Below are 14285 nucleotides of genomic sequence, written 5' to 3' on the forward strand. Positions count from 1 at the left end.
TTATAGGGCTAGGGAAGTCAACTCCAAGAAGGAAGACAGCTTAAGAAAGAAGATAGGCTCAAGGAAGAAAGTTGGCCTCAGGAGCTACCTTTGGCTTCAGTCAACATCTTGACCTGCCTCTTGGATGGTGTTTTAAAAAAATTTTTTTAAAGAGAAGTTTGGTACCCCTTGGGAACTTGGATTTTTGGTATGAAGAGGGGGAAAGAGAGAAGACCCCCTCCCTCAAAGTGGGGTACAGAGGAGACAGTAGATGTAATGGGTTGGCTCACAGAGAGGAGAGGGGGTTTGAAGATTTTCCCCCTTCTGCCTTCCCTCCTTAGCTAAAACTGCTCAGTTTGTTCTTGTCCCTCTCCCTAAACTACTCAAGACCAAAGGTCTCCCCTAGATTCATTCACTCACACTCAGCTTGGGGAACAGATAACTTTTATGTTAACTCAATCAGGTAATACAAAAGGAATAGTGGGTAGGGAAGAATGGGGAAAAGTAAAGTGGGGAAAAGGGGTCCCTGTCTCTATCTAAACCCTTTTCTTCCCTCTTTGAGTTTGGGGGGAACTCAGGCCTTGGCAGCCTGAGCATCCCCTGAGAGAAAAGTCAGGTTGACTCACCCCTGGGCAACAGAAGCTGAGGGAAAGTCTTCTCAGGTTTCTCTTCAGAAAGTCCCTTCAATTTGGGAAGTGTTGTGGGGGAAGATTTCCAGTCACCAGCAGGAAAAATGTGTAACCCTCAGAAGAACATCTTTATCCACCTTCTCTCTTCAATGTCTCAAGACAGAGAGACCCTCACTGCTCTCCCAGCCAGAGTCTTCTCAGGAATTTCACTCCTGTGGCCCCTCCCCCGCTGAGGTGATCAATTTCATATACTCTTCAGTCTGGCACTTTTTCTCTAGTGCCAGCCTCTATGACAAGGAAACTTGTGTGAGTGAATACCTGGCTTTCCCTTCCTGTCTTCTGGAGAAAGTTTAATTCTGGTTGAAAGTCAACAAGTCCTGGATGAGTCAAACACCAGGGCAATATTTAGTTAGATAGGCTAATGTCTTCTCTATCCTTTCACTCTTTCCACCTCTTTTGTAAATAAAAGCTGTTAAAGGTCACTTCAACTTTGAGCAATAATACTTCAAATCATCAACCACCATCATTATCATTTTCATATATTTCAGTCAAACCATTAATTTCTAACCCTTACCCTGTGCTTAATAGCACTTCAGTAGTTGTCAGCCACTGCTATTCCCCGTAATTTCCTGTCTCTCTCCTCATCACACATCTCCAATAGCTGATCTCTGTGCCCAGCAAATAAGAATCAATTTTTCCCAGACAAACCCTGGCCCCTGTGTGATAGAGGTCTAATCCAAGTACTTGAATGATAGTCTGGAAAACTACAGAGGCTTCTCACCCACAATGGGGGGAGGGGCTCAAGAGGATTAAAATCTGGAGGGAGGAGGAGATTCAAAGAGTGGAAACCATTGAGCTCTCTCTCTCTCCTCTCTTTCTCCTTTCCATTTACTTCTTTTCCCCCTATCATTTAGGCAGTGTGTGTGTGTGTGTGTGTGTGTGTGTGTGTGTGTGTGTGTGTGTGTGTGTGTGGTATTAGAAGGGATCATTCTTTAAAAAGTAATGTATGACCACTTACAATTCCTATGAGATAATTTTTTTTGTTTTTTCTTTGCTTTTTTAATCTTTTAAATGTATTGTTTTCTGTTTCCATTAATTAACAAATATTTCTGAGTCTGAACTTCTCTTCAGTAAGAACACTCCTAAAGCAAAACTAAAACAAGAAAAGGGGGTTGGTGTGTTGATTTTTTCTTTTTTTTTTTTGACTAAAGGTAGAACAATCCGTGTATTCCATATTATGACTACTTGATGTTGATTTTAAAATTTAATATCTTTTATTTTCATATTAATTTCAAAATATTTTCCAGCCTGTTCTTCAACTTACAGAAGTATAACAAATAACTATAAAAAAAAGTGGGGGCATTGAGAATTCAATTAAACCTACGAATAAATCAGCACAATAGAATATAAGTCGTTAGAGGGGGGCAGAGGAAGAGTCCCATTTCTCAGTTCCTCTCCCAGGCCAAGTCTGAGTTTCACAGTGATGAAACACTCAGCTTTGTTTACAACATTTGTATCTTCATTTACAGCATAGAGATGTGATTTGCCTTGTTTTCCTGGTGGAGTTTAGAGAAGTCACTGGAGAGACACATGGCAGGGAAGAAGAAATGGAAGCAAAGAATTAGGAAGAAGCAATCCACTAAAGTGTATCATCCAGAGTGTCAGCTCCAAATATGTGGCAGATGGAAGAGAATGGGAGAGCTATTGGGTGGTCCATGTGCTCCACTGTGTCCTGGTGCTGTGCAGAAGAGTGGGGAAGGGCTCCATCACTCTGGGCGGAGCCTTTGCAGTGAGCTTAGATGAGGGCCTGACAAAAGGAGTATCCTGGGATGGGAAGGCAGGACTGAGTTATCATCTATAGCTCTGGAAGGACCAGACTCCAGTAAGGGTTTAACAAGGACTCAGAGCCTTACTTGCTCTTCTGCATTAGTAAAACCACAAATAAACCATCACATAGAATGAATCCTCAGAGGAGCCGTACCCCAAGATGCAGATCTCTGTACTTGGCTCAGTCACTTCTCTCTCAAGAGGTGGGAACACAGTTCATGATGGGTCCAAACGTGTTCTACACTTGCCCGGCTTACAGCACATCTGGAATACTTTTTCTAGATTCTTGGTTGTTAAATGGGCTTAACCAGAATGGAGTCCAGATGGAACAAGGCCGCCATGATAGAGAAAGGACCAGAGGCCAAGACAAAGGAAGGCTGAAGGAAACAAGGATGCTTAACTGGAAGAAGGACCAAGAGAGGAAAGTGGGATTAAGAACCCTCACACATTTAAAGGACTGTCACAAGGAACAGGGGCAGGACTTGTTCTTCCTGCTACCAAACTACAGGATGTGGCCAAGGAAAGGGAGGAACAGAGAGGCAAAGTTCACATTTAAAGCGAGAAGAGCTTCCTGACCATGAGAAGGGAATAAAGTGTAACCACTGATCCATGACTGGAGGTCAGAATCATTATGAGGACAGCTTCCATGTCTCTGGTGCTCAATAAGTGCTAAGCACTTTATAACTCGGATCTCCCTCTATTCTCCCAACTACCCTAGGAGGAAGGTGCTGCTATGATGCAACTTTGTGAGATGAGAGAACTGAAATAAAGTCTAGGTGGTTGCCCAGCATATCTGAGCCAGGAAGTCTCTGAGGCTGGTTGGAAACTCATGTCTACTTGTCTCCAGGCCTGCCTCTAACCACTGCACCACCTAACAGCATAGGTAGTTCTGACCCCTGCACTGCAAGTTTTCATGCAAAAGCTCTAATAACCCAGAGAAGTCTATTTCTGTCCTTTGTGTCTATCAATTCTCTCTGCCGGTAGGTGGGGAACACATAGCATGATGGGCCCAAAGTTGTTCTAGGCTTGTCCAGCTTAGAACATTTCTGGAATAATCCTCTCCTTTCTGGGTGCCCCATTTTAGAGTGATTTTAGAGGATCTGGTGTCCGGCCACATGGAGGGAGCCAGGATAGGGAAGGACCAGAAGTCAAGAGAAAGGAAGCCTGTTTGAAGTTAGTAGAGATGCTTGGCCTGGAGAAGGACTAATATAGGAAAACGTGAGGATGACCTTCAAGCACTCAAATGGCTGCCAAAAGGAGAAAGTGCGACTTAGCCATCCACAGAAATGTGGCCAATGAGGGGAACCCAGAGGGGGGCAAAGTTTATACTCGAACCAGGAACAGATTCCCTGCCAATGGGAATGGGGTGAAGAGCAACTGATAGCCTGTGGCTGGAGGTTAATGTTAAGAGCACTCATGAGGACAGCTGGCTTTTCTGTAGGGCTTCCCAGGGGCCAGGCTGGCTGCTAAGCCCTTTATAACTTTTATCTCTCTTTATCCTCCCAATAACCCCAGGGAGTGGGTGCTCTCATGACACCCACTTTTCAGATGAGAAAATTGTGAAGAGGGTTCTGTGATTGGCCCCCATGATCTAGGTATGAAGTGCCTCAAGCTGGATTTGAAGTCAGGTCTATTTGACTCCTTGTCTGGCTCTAACCACTGCACCTCCCAGATCGCTAAGTAGCTCTGCCCCCACCCAGCCCCCAATGCCCACTGCAGGTCTTCATGCTAAGGCTTTAAGAGTCCTTGTTGAGGATTTGGAAAGGGGAGTCTTGGTTAGCTGTGAGTAAGACAAACCCGCTTTGCGGTGACATCCAATGATTGAGGAGGCGCCACTCTATGAGTGTTGGTGGGGAATATAATAGAGAGGTTTTATGTGCGGGGAGAGAGGAGAGGGAGAGAATGGAGTCTTTCCTCCCTCAAGGTCCAAGGACCAAGGGAGGAGGAGTTGATGTTTGTCTTGAACCAAGAGGTAGAAGGAGGGTGAGTCTGCTCTTTTCACCCTTCTGATCCCCTTTAGTTATGGCTCCCCACTAAACCTGCCTGTTCCCTCCTTCTCAGGAGCAGCCTTCTTCATCTGGGGAGAGAGATCACTTCTCTCTCCCCCCCTTCAGTTGTAACTGCCCTTCCCTCAGTCTTGAGTCAGTTAAGTTTGTTAATAAGTTTACTCTAACAAGGGGGATGAAGGATAAGGTTGACTATCTGGCAAATTGGGGTCAGGAGGGAAGAGGGAACAGGGGCTTCCAGCTGCCCAAACTCTTCCCCCTACAGTTAGATAACCCAGGCTTGGTGGCCTGAGATCCTGAGAGGTTCACAGTGTTGAACCCTGGCTGTTGGCCCTGCCCATCAGGAGTCCCCAAGATATGGTTTGTAAAGGGAGATTTGGAGAAACCTTCTGGTGGACTCCTTTCCTCTCCAGCTCTCTGTCCTTCTCACTAGTATGGCAGGATGGTGATCAGGTTCAGGGAAAGAAGATTTCTGAGATCAGGATCCAGTCAGAGATTGACCTTCTCCTCAGGAGGACTCCAGTCAAGAGAGCACAGACCAACTGCCTCTTCCTCAGCTGTTGCTTTCCCAAGATTCCAGATGCTTCCTGCTGCTCATGGAATCTTTATATTTTCTCCAGGCTTTTCCATGTTCAAAAGTCTCTGGATTTGTCTCTCTCACAGGAAGAGACCAGGCTCAGCACCCATCCCAGTCCCAGCAGCCTCCTATGAGACCTACAAACTGCCCTCACAGGCAGCCCAGACAAGCTGCCCCAGCTGTAGGGGAAGGAGGATCCCCTGGGACAGTGGGGGCTCCCTCAGCAGCTGCCTGGGCAGGTTTTTGTTCAGAGCTGAATCACTGTGAGAGGTGAGCTACCCCACTGTAGACAGTAATAGTCTGCGAAGTCCTCTGGTTCCACAGCACTGATGGTAAGAGAGAAATCTGTCCCAGAGCCACTGCCACTGAACCGGGCAGGGACCCCAGGCTGCAGGCTGGAAGCATAGTAAATGAGGGGCCTGGGAACCTGGCCTGGGCGCTGTTGGTACCAGCTCATGTAATTACTAACACTCTGACTGGCCCTGCAGTACAGAGTGACCGTCTCTCCTGGAGACACAGCCAGGGAGGCTGGAGACTGGGTCACCCCAATGGCCCCTCTGGAACCTGCAAGCAGAAGGACAAAGAAAAAGTTACAAACACTCATGTCTCCAAAGTACCAGGATGAATCATTGATATCATATGATGAGCGAGATCCTCATATGCCAACCCAGACTGCCTCCTGACCCAGGAGGGCACAGATGGCCCCTCCCTCCCTCACAATCACCCACATCCTATTTCTCCCCAGAGGGACAGGAGACAAGCAGGGCTTCATAGGACTCCTCTAACAACTTCCCAGGGCAGTCTCTGATCTTCCTCACTCACCTGGGATGCAGAGAAGCAGGAGGCAGAACAGCTGAGCCTGAGACCCCATCATCTCCCTGTGCCTGAGCTCTGGCTCCTCAGCAGCTCCCTCCCAGCTGCCCCTTTATAGCTGCCCTCCTCAGCTGGCCTCATTTCCTCAGCAGGAGCCATGCAAAACAAGAGGGTGGGGAGGGGGGAGTTTGTAGCTGGGTGGCAGGAGTGGAAGCAGAGAGAGGTTCTTAGAGTGCAGGTTTCACTGATGCTGCCCTCTTTGGAGTCCAGAACTTTGATCTAAGTCAGGGACAGCAGCCTCGTTCTGGAACCCTGAGATGGAATTTCCCAGGACAGTCAGAACCTTCTCTTTTCTCCTGAACCTCACATCGTTCTACAATGGAACCAGTGAAAGACATCAACCTGGCAGCCAATCGCTTCACTGACTTTTCCAGCCCCTTCAGCATTTGCCCCTCTGCTGGCAGCTGCCTCCAGCCCTCTCTTTCCCCTCCACACTCAGTCACAGAGACATTGCTATGGCTGTTCAGTCATTGCACAGATGTACATGGACAACTGAACTAAGTGGCACAGAAAGGAACGTGTTGAGGGCGAGACGCCTTCAGTTTTCTCTCTGTCCTCTTTTCTCCTTTGAAATGAAAAGTATGTGAATTCCAGTTACTCCTCTAACTCAGGTGTAAGAGCTACAATGATGCCCCTAATAGTGCCTAAATCACAGGAAAATTTGTCATTGATCCAAGTGCAGTGAGGACCCAGCATGGGAAACATCATTTCTGTGGATAATCACAAGTTCCCCTTAGAAGCCTCAAGGCTAACCAGACTCTAAAGACACAGAATCAGAGAAATTAATGGAGACAGAATTTACCTGAGTTTCTGGAGGCAGCTGGTGGGACATTGGAAAAATGTTCTGTCTTTTGCAAAAAGCTGCACATTCAATTCTGGTCTCCAAAACTAGCTGTGTGACCCTGGGCAAGTCATTTAACCTCTATTTGCTTTCTTCATTTCATGTAAAATGAGGATAATAATAGCTCCCTACCACATTATGAAAACCAAATGAGAGGGCATGTGTTTAAAGTACTTAGAAAGTAATTCAAACTCCTCCTTCAATCCCAGAAATGTATGGTGTCCAAAATGTAGGCTCCAGCAGGAGTATTAGCCCTGGTGGCAGTGCCTTGCTCTGATGTTCCCCTATGAGGTCAGTGGTGGATGGTTCTAGCTCTTCTCAGCAGTTGTCACCAATTACTGAGCCCATCCTGGGTCCCTGTTTCTATCTTTCCCAGTCCCAGCACCCATATCTCCCAGCAAAGGAAGGTCATTTGTGTCTACAAACTTTTTATCTACCATACATGACCTCTGCCTTGCTTTAGTCCTCTGATGATGCTTTTCTCCTATTCCACACAGCCACATCTCTCACCACTGACCCATCTGGGATGAAGACACACCAGCATCTCTCCTCTTTAACTTGAACCAAATAATGGGGTGTCTCCATTCCTATGAAGCTTTCCTTTTCTGCACAGACCTGCCATATAACGATCCTCTAACATAGTCTTGGAATCTTTCTTACTTGTGCTTTCAATCTCCTCTCTGTTCCATAAACCTTCTCCCAACATTTCCACTTGTGTTCTTCCCCAGTGTCTGGGGTCTATTTGCTACACTTAGTGTGTGTGATTTCAAAAAAACATCATGCCAAATGGTCAAAGGATATGAACAAACACTTTTCAGATGAAGAAATCAAATCTTTCAATAATCATAGGAAAATTTGTTCTAAATCCTTCTTGATTCAAGAAATGCAAATTAAAAGAATGCTGAGGCACCGCCTCATACCTATCAAATTGTAGAGTATGACAGTAAAGTGATAAATTTTGGAGGATATGTGGCAAATTTGGGTCACTAATACATCATTGGTAGAGTTGTGAATTTAGCTAACCATTCTTTAAAAGGAAGGGATAAGAGGAATTCAAGGGACTTATTGAATTTGAGTTGAATTGAGTTGGAATTCGTAGTTGGAGTTGGAGTTTGGAGTTGAAGTGAGGACTGGAGCTTGCTTGGAGACAATCTTGTAGTGAGTGATAAAGACTGACTCGCTCTCCCTTAGGCTCATGCCTAGGCCATTTTGGCCAAGCCCTTTTCAACTACTTGGCTATTCACTCTCTCTCTCTCTCTCCTTCCCTTAATTCCTTCATTATATAAATTAAAATCTCCATAAATCCCAGCTGACTTACATATTTTCATATTTGGGAATTTCCCATCATGACCACTTATTTAGATTTAAAGTCAAAACACTAAAAATTATCCTTTACAGTTTGGTCAAATCCTTTACATTTTGGCATTTACATGTTTTTACCATTCACAGTTTTGGCTGACCATGTAGATTGTAAAAAAAAAACAACCCTCAAATTTCTGTGAAATCTCTTTCCTTTCTCACTTTATTACTTGCTTCTGTTAGTCAGTCTTTGTAAACATGCTAACTCGGCTTCAAAACAGAGCTGCAAGAGTGGGTGAGTAAAAAGCATTTCTATTTCTCCTTAAATTAAATAGTACATAGCTGTTTTAAATGTTAGCAACAAGGCACTAAGGTCCTGGCTAGGAGAGCTGTTTCTAAATCTACTTTCCTTTAGGGAACAACTGCCTAGATTAGAATGAAAGGAAACCTGGAGAAAGTTTTGGCCTTGTGCTGCTCCCCACGTGTTTACTTTAGAAATATGTGGTTACAGCCAGTTGACAACTTAGTCAACAATTGATTTTTCAGACTTTTCAGTAAATACATTGTTCTTTTTACAGTACAAACATTGTTATTTGTCTATTTCATAATCACAGACTATGTAGGGCAATGGATATACTCCACACTGCTCTTGGTTGGGATTTTAATTGTTGTAGCTGTACTATTGTATTTCCTTAAAAAACTTATTTCTCAGTCAAACCAACTGTTTGCTCCTTCTAATATTCAACAAAATGCAGAACCAAATACTTGGCTTGAGTTTTTAGAGAAAAGTATTGGGGAGCTCATAGCTTTTATGAAAAACACTAACCCTCCTAACCAACCCACTACTCCCCCTTCCCCTTGGCCCCAGAACCCCCTACTCCTAACCAACCAACCCCTCCCCCTGCTGATGCCCCCTGCCCAACTTGCTCAGCCCCAGTTCCCCCCACCCATGCCTCCCAATCTAACCCCTCTACCCTAAGTTCATACCTGTTACAAGGGAATCACTTTAAAAGACTGATATATATTAATTTAAGGTCGCCAAGGAATTCAACTATGTAATTCCTAAATGAAAACTCAAGTCAGCAGTAAATCTTTTATGGAGTTTAATTACAATAGGAGTAAGAAAGGAATTAGAGATAGAGAGAGAGAAAAAGGGAGAGAAGGGAATAGGGCTTAAATACCCCTTCTGTTTAGGCTGGGCCAAAAGGCCCAAGCCCTTAGATAGCTGGGGCAAAGAAAAGAGATCAGTCCCTATTACTCACGTGACCAAAATGGAGAAACAGTCTCAGAGGCCCCCACCTTCAGCTTCCTTCAGAGCAAGCTTCTCAGAGCACACGCCACCACTCCGACAAACTCCTCAACCCCCCGAGTCCTTCAGACCCCCCTGATCTTTAAGGAAACCATCCAAGTTGCCTCCCCTCAGTTCTCACATCTACCAATCACTATCCATCAATTTCCCTGTGCCAATGGAGGCTCTAGCTTAACCCAGGACCGCCCAGAGGCTTTGCACATGTCTGTTGAAGGTCATATTTTCAAATAATTAAATCTTTGCTCCTTTGCTACAGCCCTTTCTAAATCCTGTTAACCTGAGTAGGGTAGAGATTGGAATAATTAAATTTTTATCTAGGCTGCAGCCCTTACTCAATCCTGTTAGGACTGAATAGGGTGGAGATTGATTCCAAGTATCTCCATTGTATCAATTCTAAAATCAATCATGACTCAAAGAAATTCCTGTTCTATGCTTAAGCATAGGTCAAAGTCCTTTCCATTGTTCAGCAAAAGGTTTCTGTCCTAAAGTAATCTTAAGAAGGAAGGAGAAGGAACCTCCCATGCCAATGGGGTTCACATTCCAATAGTCAAGACCCACTATCAATAGGAAATTTTTCAAGTATGAAATTTCCCAATGGTGAAATTTCCAACATTTATAAGAATAAGAAATTTTGAGGTTTACATACCCTGCCCATGCTTCCTTCCCCACTCCCTCCACTCTAAGTTCACAACCTACTCATTCCTCCAACCATAACTCCTCTGCATCTTTCCCCCCCCAGCTACTAACCCTTCTTCCTTTGCCCCTCCTTCCCACCCTGCCCAATTCAATTTCCATAACCTTCCTACCTCTGATCCTTCTGACACTATGGGACAACAACAAACTCTCCCTCTCAGTGTTCCCAATCCTTCCCTTTCTCAAACCTACCTCATTGAGAATGAAGCAAGAAGCCTAGAAACAGAAACATGAGTAAAAAATAATTTAGATAGGTTATTTCCTTTAAGGGAAGTACCACTTTTAATAAAAATGGAAACTTGGTATCTGTAAGACACCATACACCTTTTAACCCTGAAGATTTAAATAAATTTAAGGAAGATCTTCCATCACTTGAGGAAGAACCAATATTAATTATAAAAAGATTGGAGAACATATTCAGAACTTATGACCCTACTTGGATGGATGTTGAAAATTTCTAAGAATAATTTTTAACAAAAAGAGAAAAAACAATATCCACCTCTCTGGCTAATCAGAAATGAGGTAGGAAAGGAAATTATTGGCCAACTGAAGATCCACATTGGAACCCCAATGTTGAACCAGATTACACAAAACTAAACCAGGCTAGAGAAGCATTATTGACAGCCATGAGAGCGTGCTCAGATAGACTTGAAAAATGGTCAAAATTTGAAAGAACCTGACAAGAAATTGATGAGACCCCCTCCCAGTTTATGGACAGACTTATTGATGTAGGAAATACTTATATGGACCTTGATTTATTGAGAGAAAGAGACATTAGGCAAATACGTAGGCAATTCAATGAGAATTGTTGTTCAGTGGTAAAAGACTACTTTAAAACTAGCTGTCCTGATTGAGACTCTATGGACCTTGAAGAATTGAGGAGAGTAGCAACCTATGTTTATAAGGGTCATGTCAAAAGACCTGAGGAACAAAATACATTAGTGGAAGACTTAAAGAAAGAAATTGAAATGTTAAAGAGACAATTGAAAAATAAGAGAGGTCATAGCCCCTTTGCAGAAATCCACAAATAAATCAGTAACCTGCCACTTCTGTCAGAAGAAGGGCCACAAAATGACAGAGTGCAGAACTTTTCTCAAGATCATCGGAAGGAATACACAGTTTAATAACAACTACAGAAGTTATAATTATAGAAATAATGATAATAATGACAATGGAACCCACAGCTTTAGAAATAATAACTATAGAAATGACTATAATGATCATAGAAACCACAATTTTAGAAATTATAGAAATAACTATAATGAGTATAGAAATAAAAACTTTAGAAATCAAAATTATAGAAATAGGAATTAGGAAAATGATGATAGTGCTCCAAATGAAGAAAATTATAATACCCAACACAATGCCCAACAACAATATATAAAAAATGGTGCTCATCCAAAAATACTCAAGGTGCTAATGCCCCTCAGGGGGTGTAAACCTTAAAATTTCTTAGACTTATAAATGTTGGAAATTTCACCATTGGGAAATTTCATACTTGAAAAATTTCCTATTGAGAGTGGGAACTCTATTGGAATGTGAACCCCATTGGCATGGGAGGTTCCTCCTCATCCCTTCTTAAGATTACTTTAGGACAGAAACCTTTTGCTGAACAATGGAAAGGGCTTTGACCTATGCTTAAGCATAGAACAGGAATTTCTTTGAGTCATGATTGATTTTAGAATTGATACAATAGAGATACTTGGAATGACAGAACCAGGTCTTGGAAATTGCAATCTCCACCCTACTCAGTCCTAACAGGATTTAGGAAGGGCTGCAGCATAGATCAAAATTTAATTATTCCAATCTCTACCCTACTCAGGGTAACAGGATTTAGGAAGGGCTGTAGCAAAAGATCAAGATTTAATTATTTGAGAATATGACCTTCAACAGACATGTGCAAAGCCACAGACCTCTGGGCGGTCCTGGGTTAAGCTAGAGCCACCATTGGCACAGGGGAAATGATGGACAGTGATTGGTAGATGTGAGAACTGAGGGGAGGGAACTTGGATGGTTTCCTTAAAGATAGAGGGGTCTGAGGACTGAGGGGGGTGGTTGGAGAGTTTTGGCTCTGAGTGGTTGGAGAGGTGCTCTGAGAAGCTTGCTCTGAAGGAAGCTGGAGGTGGGGGCCTCTGAGACTGTTTCTCCATTTTGGTCACGTGAGTAATAGGGACTGATCTCCTTTCTTTAGATAGCCCCAGCTATCTAAGGGCTTGGGCCTTTTGGCCCAGCCTAAACAGAAGGGGTATTTAAGCCCTATTCCCTTCTCTCCCCTTTCTCTCTCTCTCTCTCTCTCTCTCTCTCTCTCTCTCTCTCTCTCTCTCTCTCTCTCTCTCTAATTCCTTTCTTCCTCCTGTTTGTAATTAAACTCTATAAAAGGTTGACGGCTGACTTGAGTTTTCATTTAGGAATGACATAGCTGAAGTCCTTGGCGACTTTAAATTAATATATATCAATCTTTTAAAGTGAGTTCCTTGTCACAGGGGGTGCCCAAGGAATTTCCCAAACACAATGAAGATGTCTGGGGGGAGGGGGATGGGGCACAGGAATCAAAGGATACAAGCTTTGATTTTCTGGTCCCTGATGTTCTATTACCCGTTGTCCCTATCCACTGCCCTCCCCATACTAATGAACCCCTTGTTACCTTAAAGGTGGTTAACACCTATGATGATTGTCTTTTAGACACTGGAGCTACCAGGTCTGTATTAAAGAGTATACCTGATTTAAATTGTTATTCCATTGACTCACAAAGTGTAGTGGGAGTATCAGGTATACCCCAAAGAGTTAAAAAACTTCCCCCTAGAATGGTGTCTGTAGGACACCTAGAGGTAGAACATTCCTTCCTTTTGATGCCTGACTCCCCTTTAAATTTACTGGGGAGAGACCTTCAATTGCAAACTCAGAGCCACAATAACTTGCTCCCCAGATAGTTCCTTATCACTGGAAGTACCAGAGGAATCTCTAAAATTACTCCCTGTACTTCTCTCAGAGAGCAAGGAGGCAAAAGAGCCTCCCACTTTTGAAATACCTGCAGATATACCAGCGTCAATTTGGGTTGCATCTTCTTCTGATGTAGGCTTACTTAAATCTGCTGTTCCTGTGCAGATAAAAACAAAATCTAGCCCACCTCCTTCAATTCCTCACTATCCCCTCTCAAAAAAGGCAATTGAGGGAATTACTCTAGTTATTAACTCAGTAATTGCACAGGAATTATAATCCCTTGCAAATCTGAATACATCCTGCCTGTTAAATAAACAAAAAGGGGGCCCGATGGCAATCACATCTATAGATTCGTACAGGATCTGAGGGCTGTGACCAATCATGTTATAAAGAGACACTCTGTAGTTTCCAACATAAATACTATTATTTCCTCTATTCCTGGAACAGCTACATACTTTACAGTAGAAAACCTGTGCTCAGCTTTCTTTTCCATACCTAATCATGAGAACTGCTTTCACCTAGAAGGGCTCATACTATATACATGGAGTCATCAGCCCCAGGGTTACATGGAAAGTCAGAGTTTATTTGCGCAAATTTTGAGCCAAGACACAGATAATATAACAATTAGGAATAGCAAATTAATCAAATATGTAGATGACCTTGGCTTCTACTACTTCTATTACTTCTTTTTCTACTTCTACTTCTACTACAATTCTTGGCTTCAACGGACACAGAAACATGTCAGGAAGATAGCAAACACCTTCTGTTGGAATTGCACAAAAGAGGACATAAAATTTTGAAGGATAAAGTTCAGTGGTGTCTCCCTAAAGTATAATATTTGGGGTTCATCCTGACTTCAGGTGCTCACTATATTTCTCCAAAACGAATTGAAAATATTCAAAATTTAACCACTTCTACCACTATGAAACAGTTGAGAGCAATTTTAGGAGCAACAGGGTTTTGCAGACAATGGATCCCTTGCTATGGGGAAATTACTAAACCCCTTATAGCACTAACAAAGGATTCCATTCCTGAACCACTCAAATTAGAGCCAGAACATTTGTCAGCTCTATCAGATCTAAAACAGGCGATCCTGTCTGCCCCTCCTCTAGGCATCCAAGATTTCAACAATGTAAAGATTAAAATTTTGGGGGAAACTGAGGCAGTTAGAAATTAGTTTCTCTCTGCAAGGAGTATTATATTTTTAGATTTTTATTAAAGGTTGAGAATTTGAGAATATTCAAGTAAGAGAAACACATGCTAGATGGTCCCAGAGGCCCATTTTAACCTCACCTACATCATGAAAGAGCCC

The 14285-nt window shown here is 43.1% G+C and overlaps 1 gene segment (V, D, J or C); it reads right to left on the bottom strand.

The window, feature by feature from the left end:
• Positions 1 to 5003: 5003 nt before the first annotated feature.
• Positions 5004 to 5935, bottom strand: LOC100618687 (immunoglobulin kappa variable 1-16-like). The segment is given in 2 exon segments: positions 5004 to 5582; positions 5841 to 5935. Coding segments are annotated over 2 exon segments (369 nt in total).
• Between the last annotated feature and the right edge of the window lie 8350 nt (positions 5936 to 14285).

This window comes from Monodelphis domestica, chromosome 1 (genome assembly GCF_027887165.1).
Source record: "Monodelphis domestica isolate mMonDom1 chromosome 1, mMonDom1.pri, whole genome shotgun sequence".
NCBI lineage: Eukaryota > Metazoa > Chordata > Mammalia > Didelphimorphia > Didelphidae > Monodelphis > Monodelphis domestica.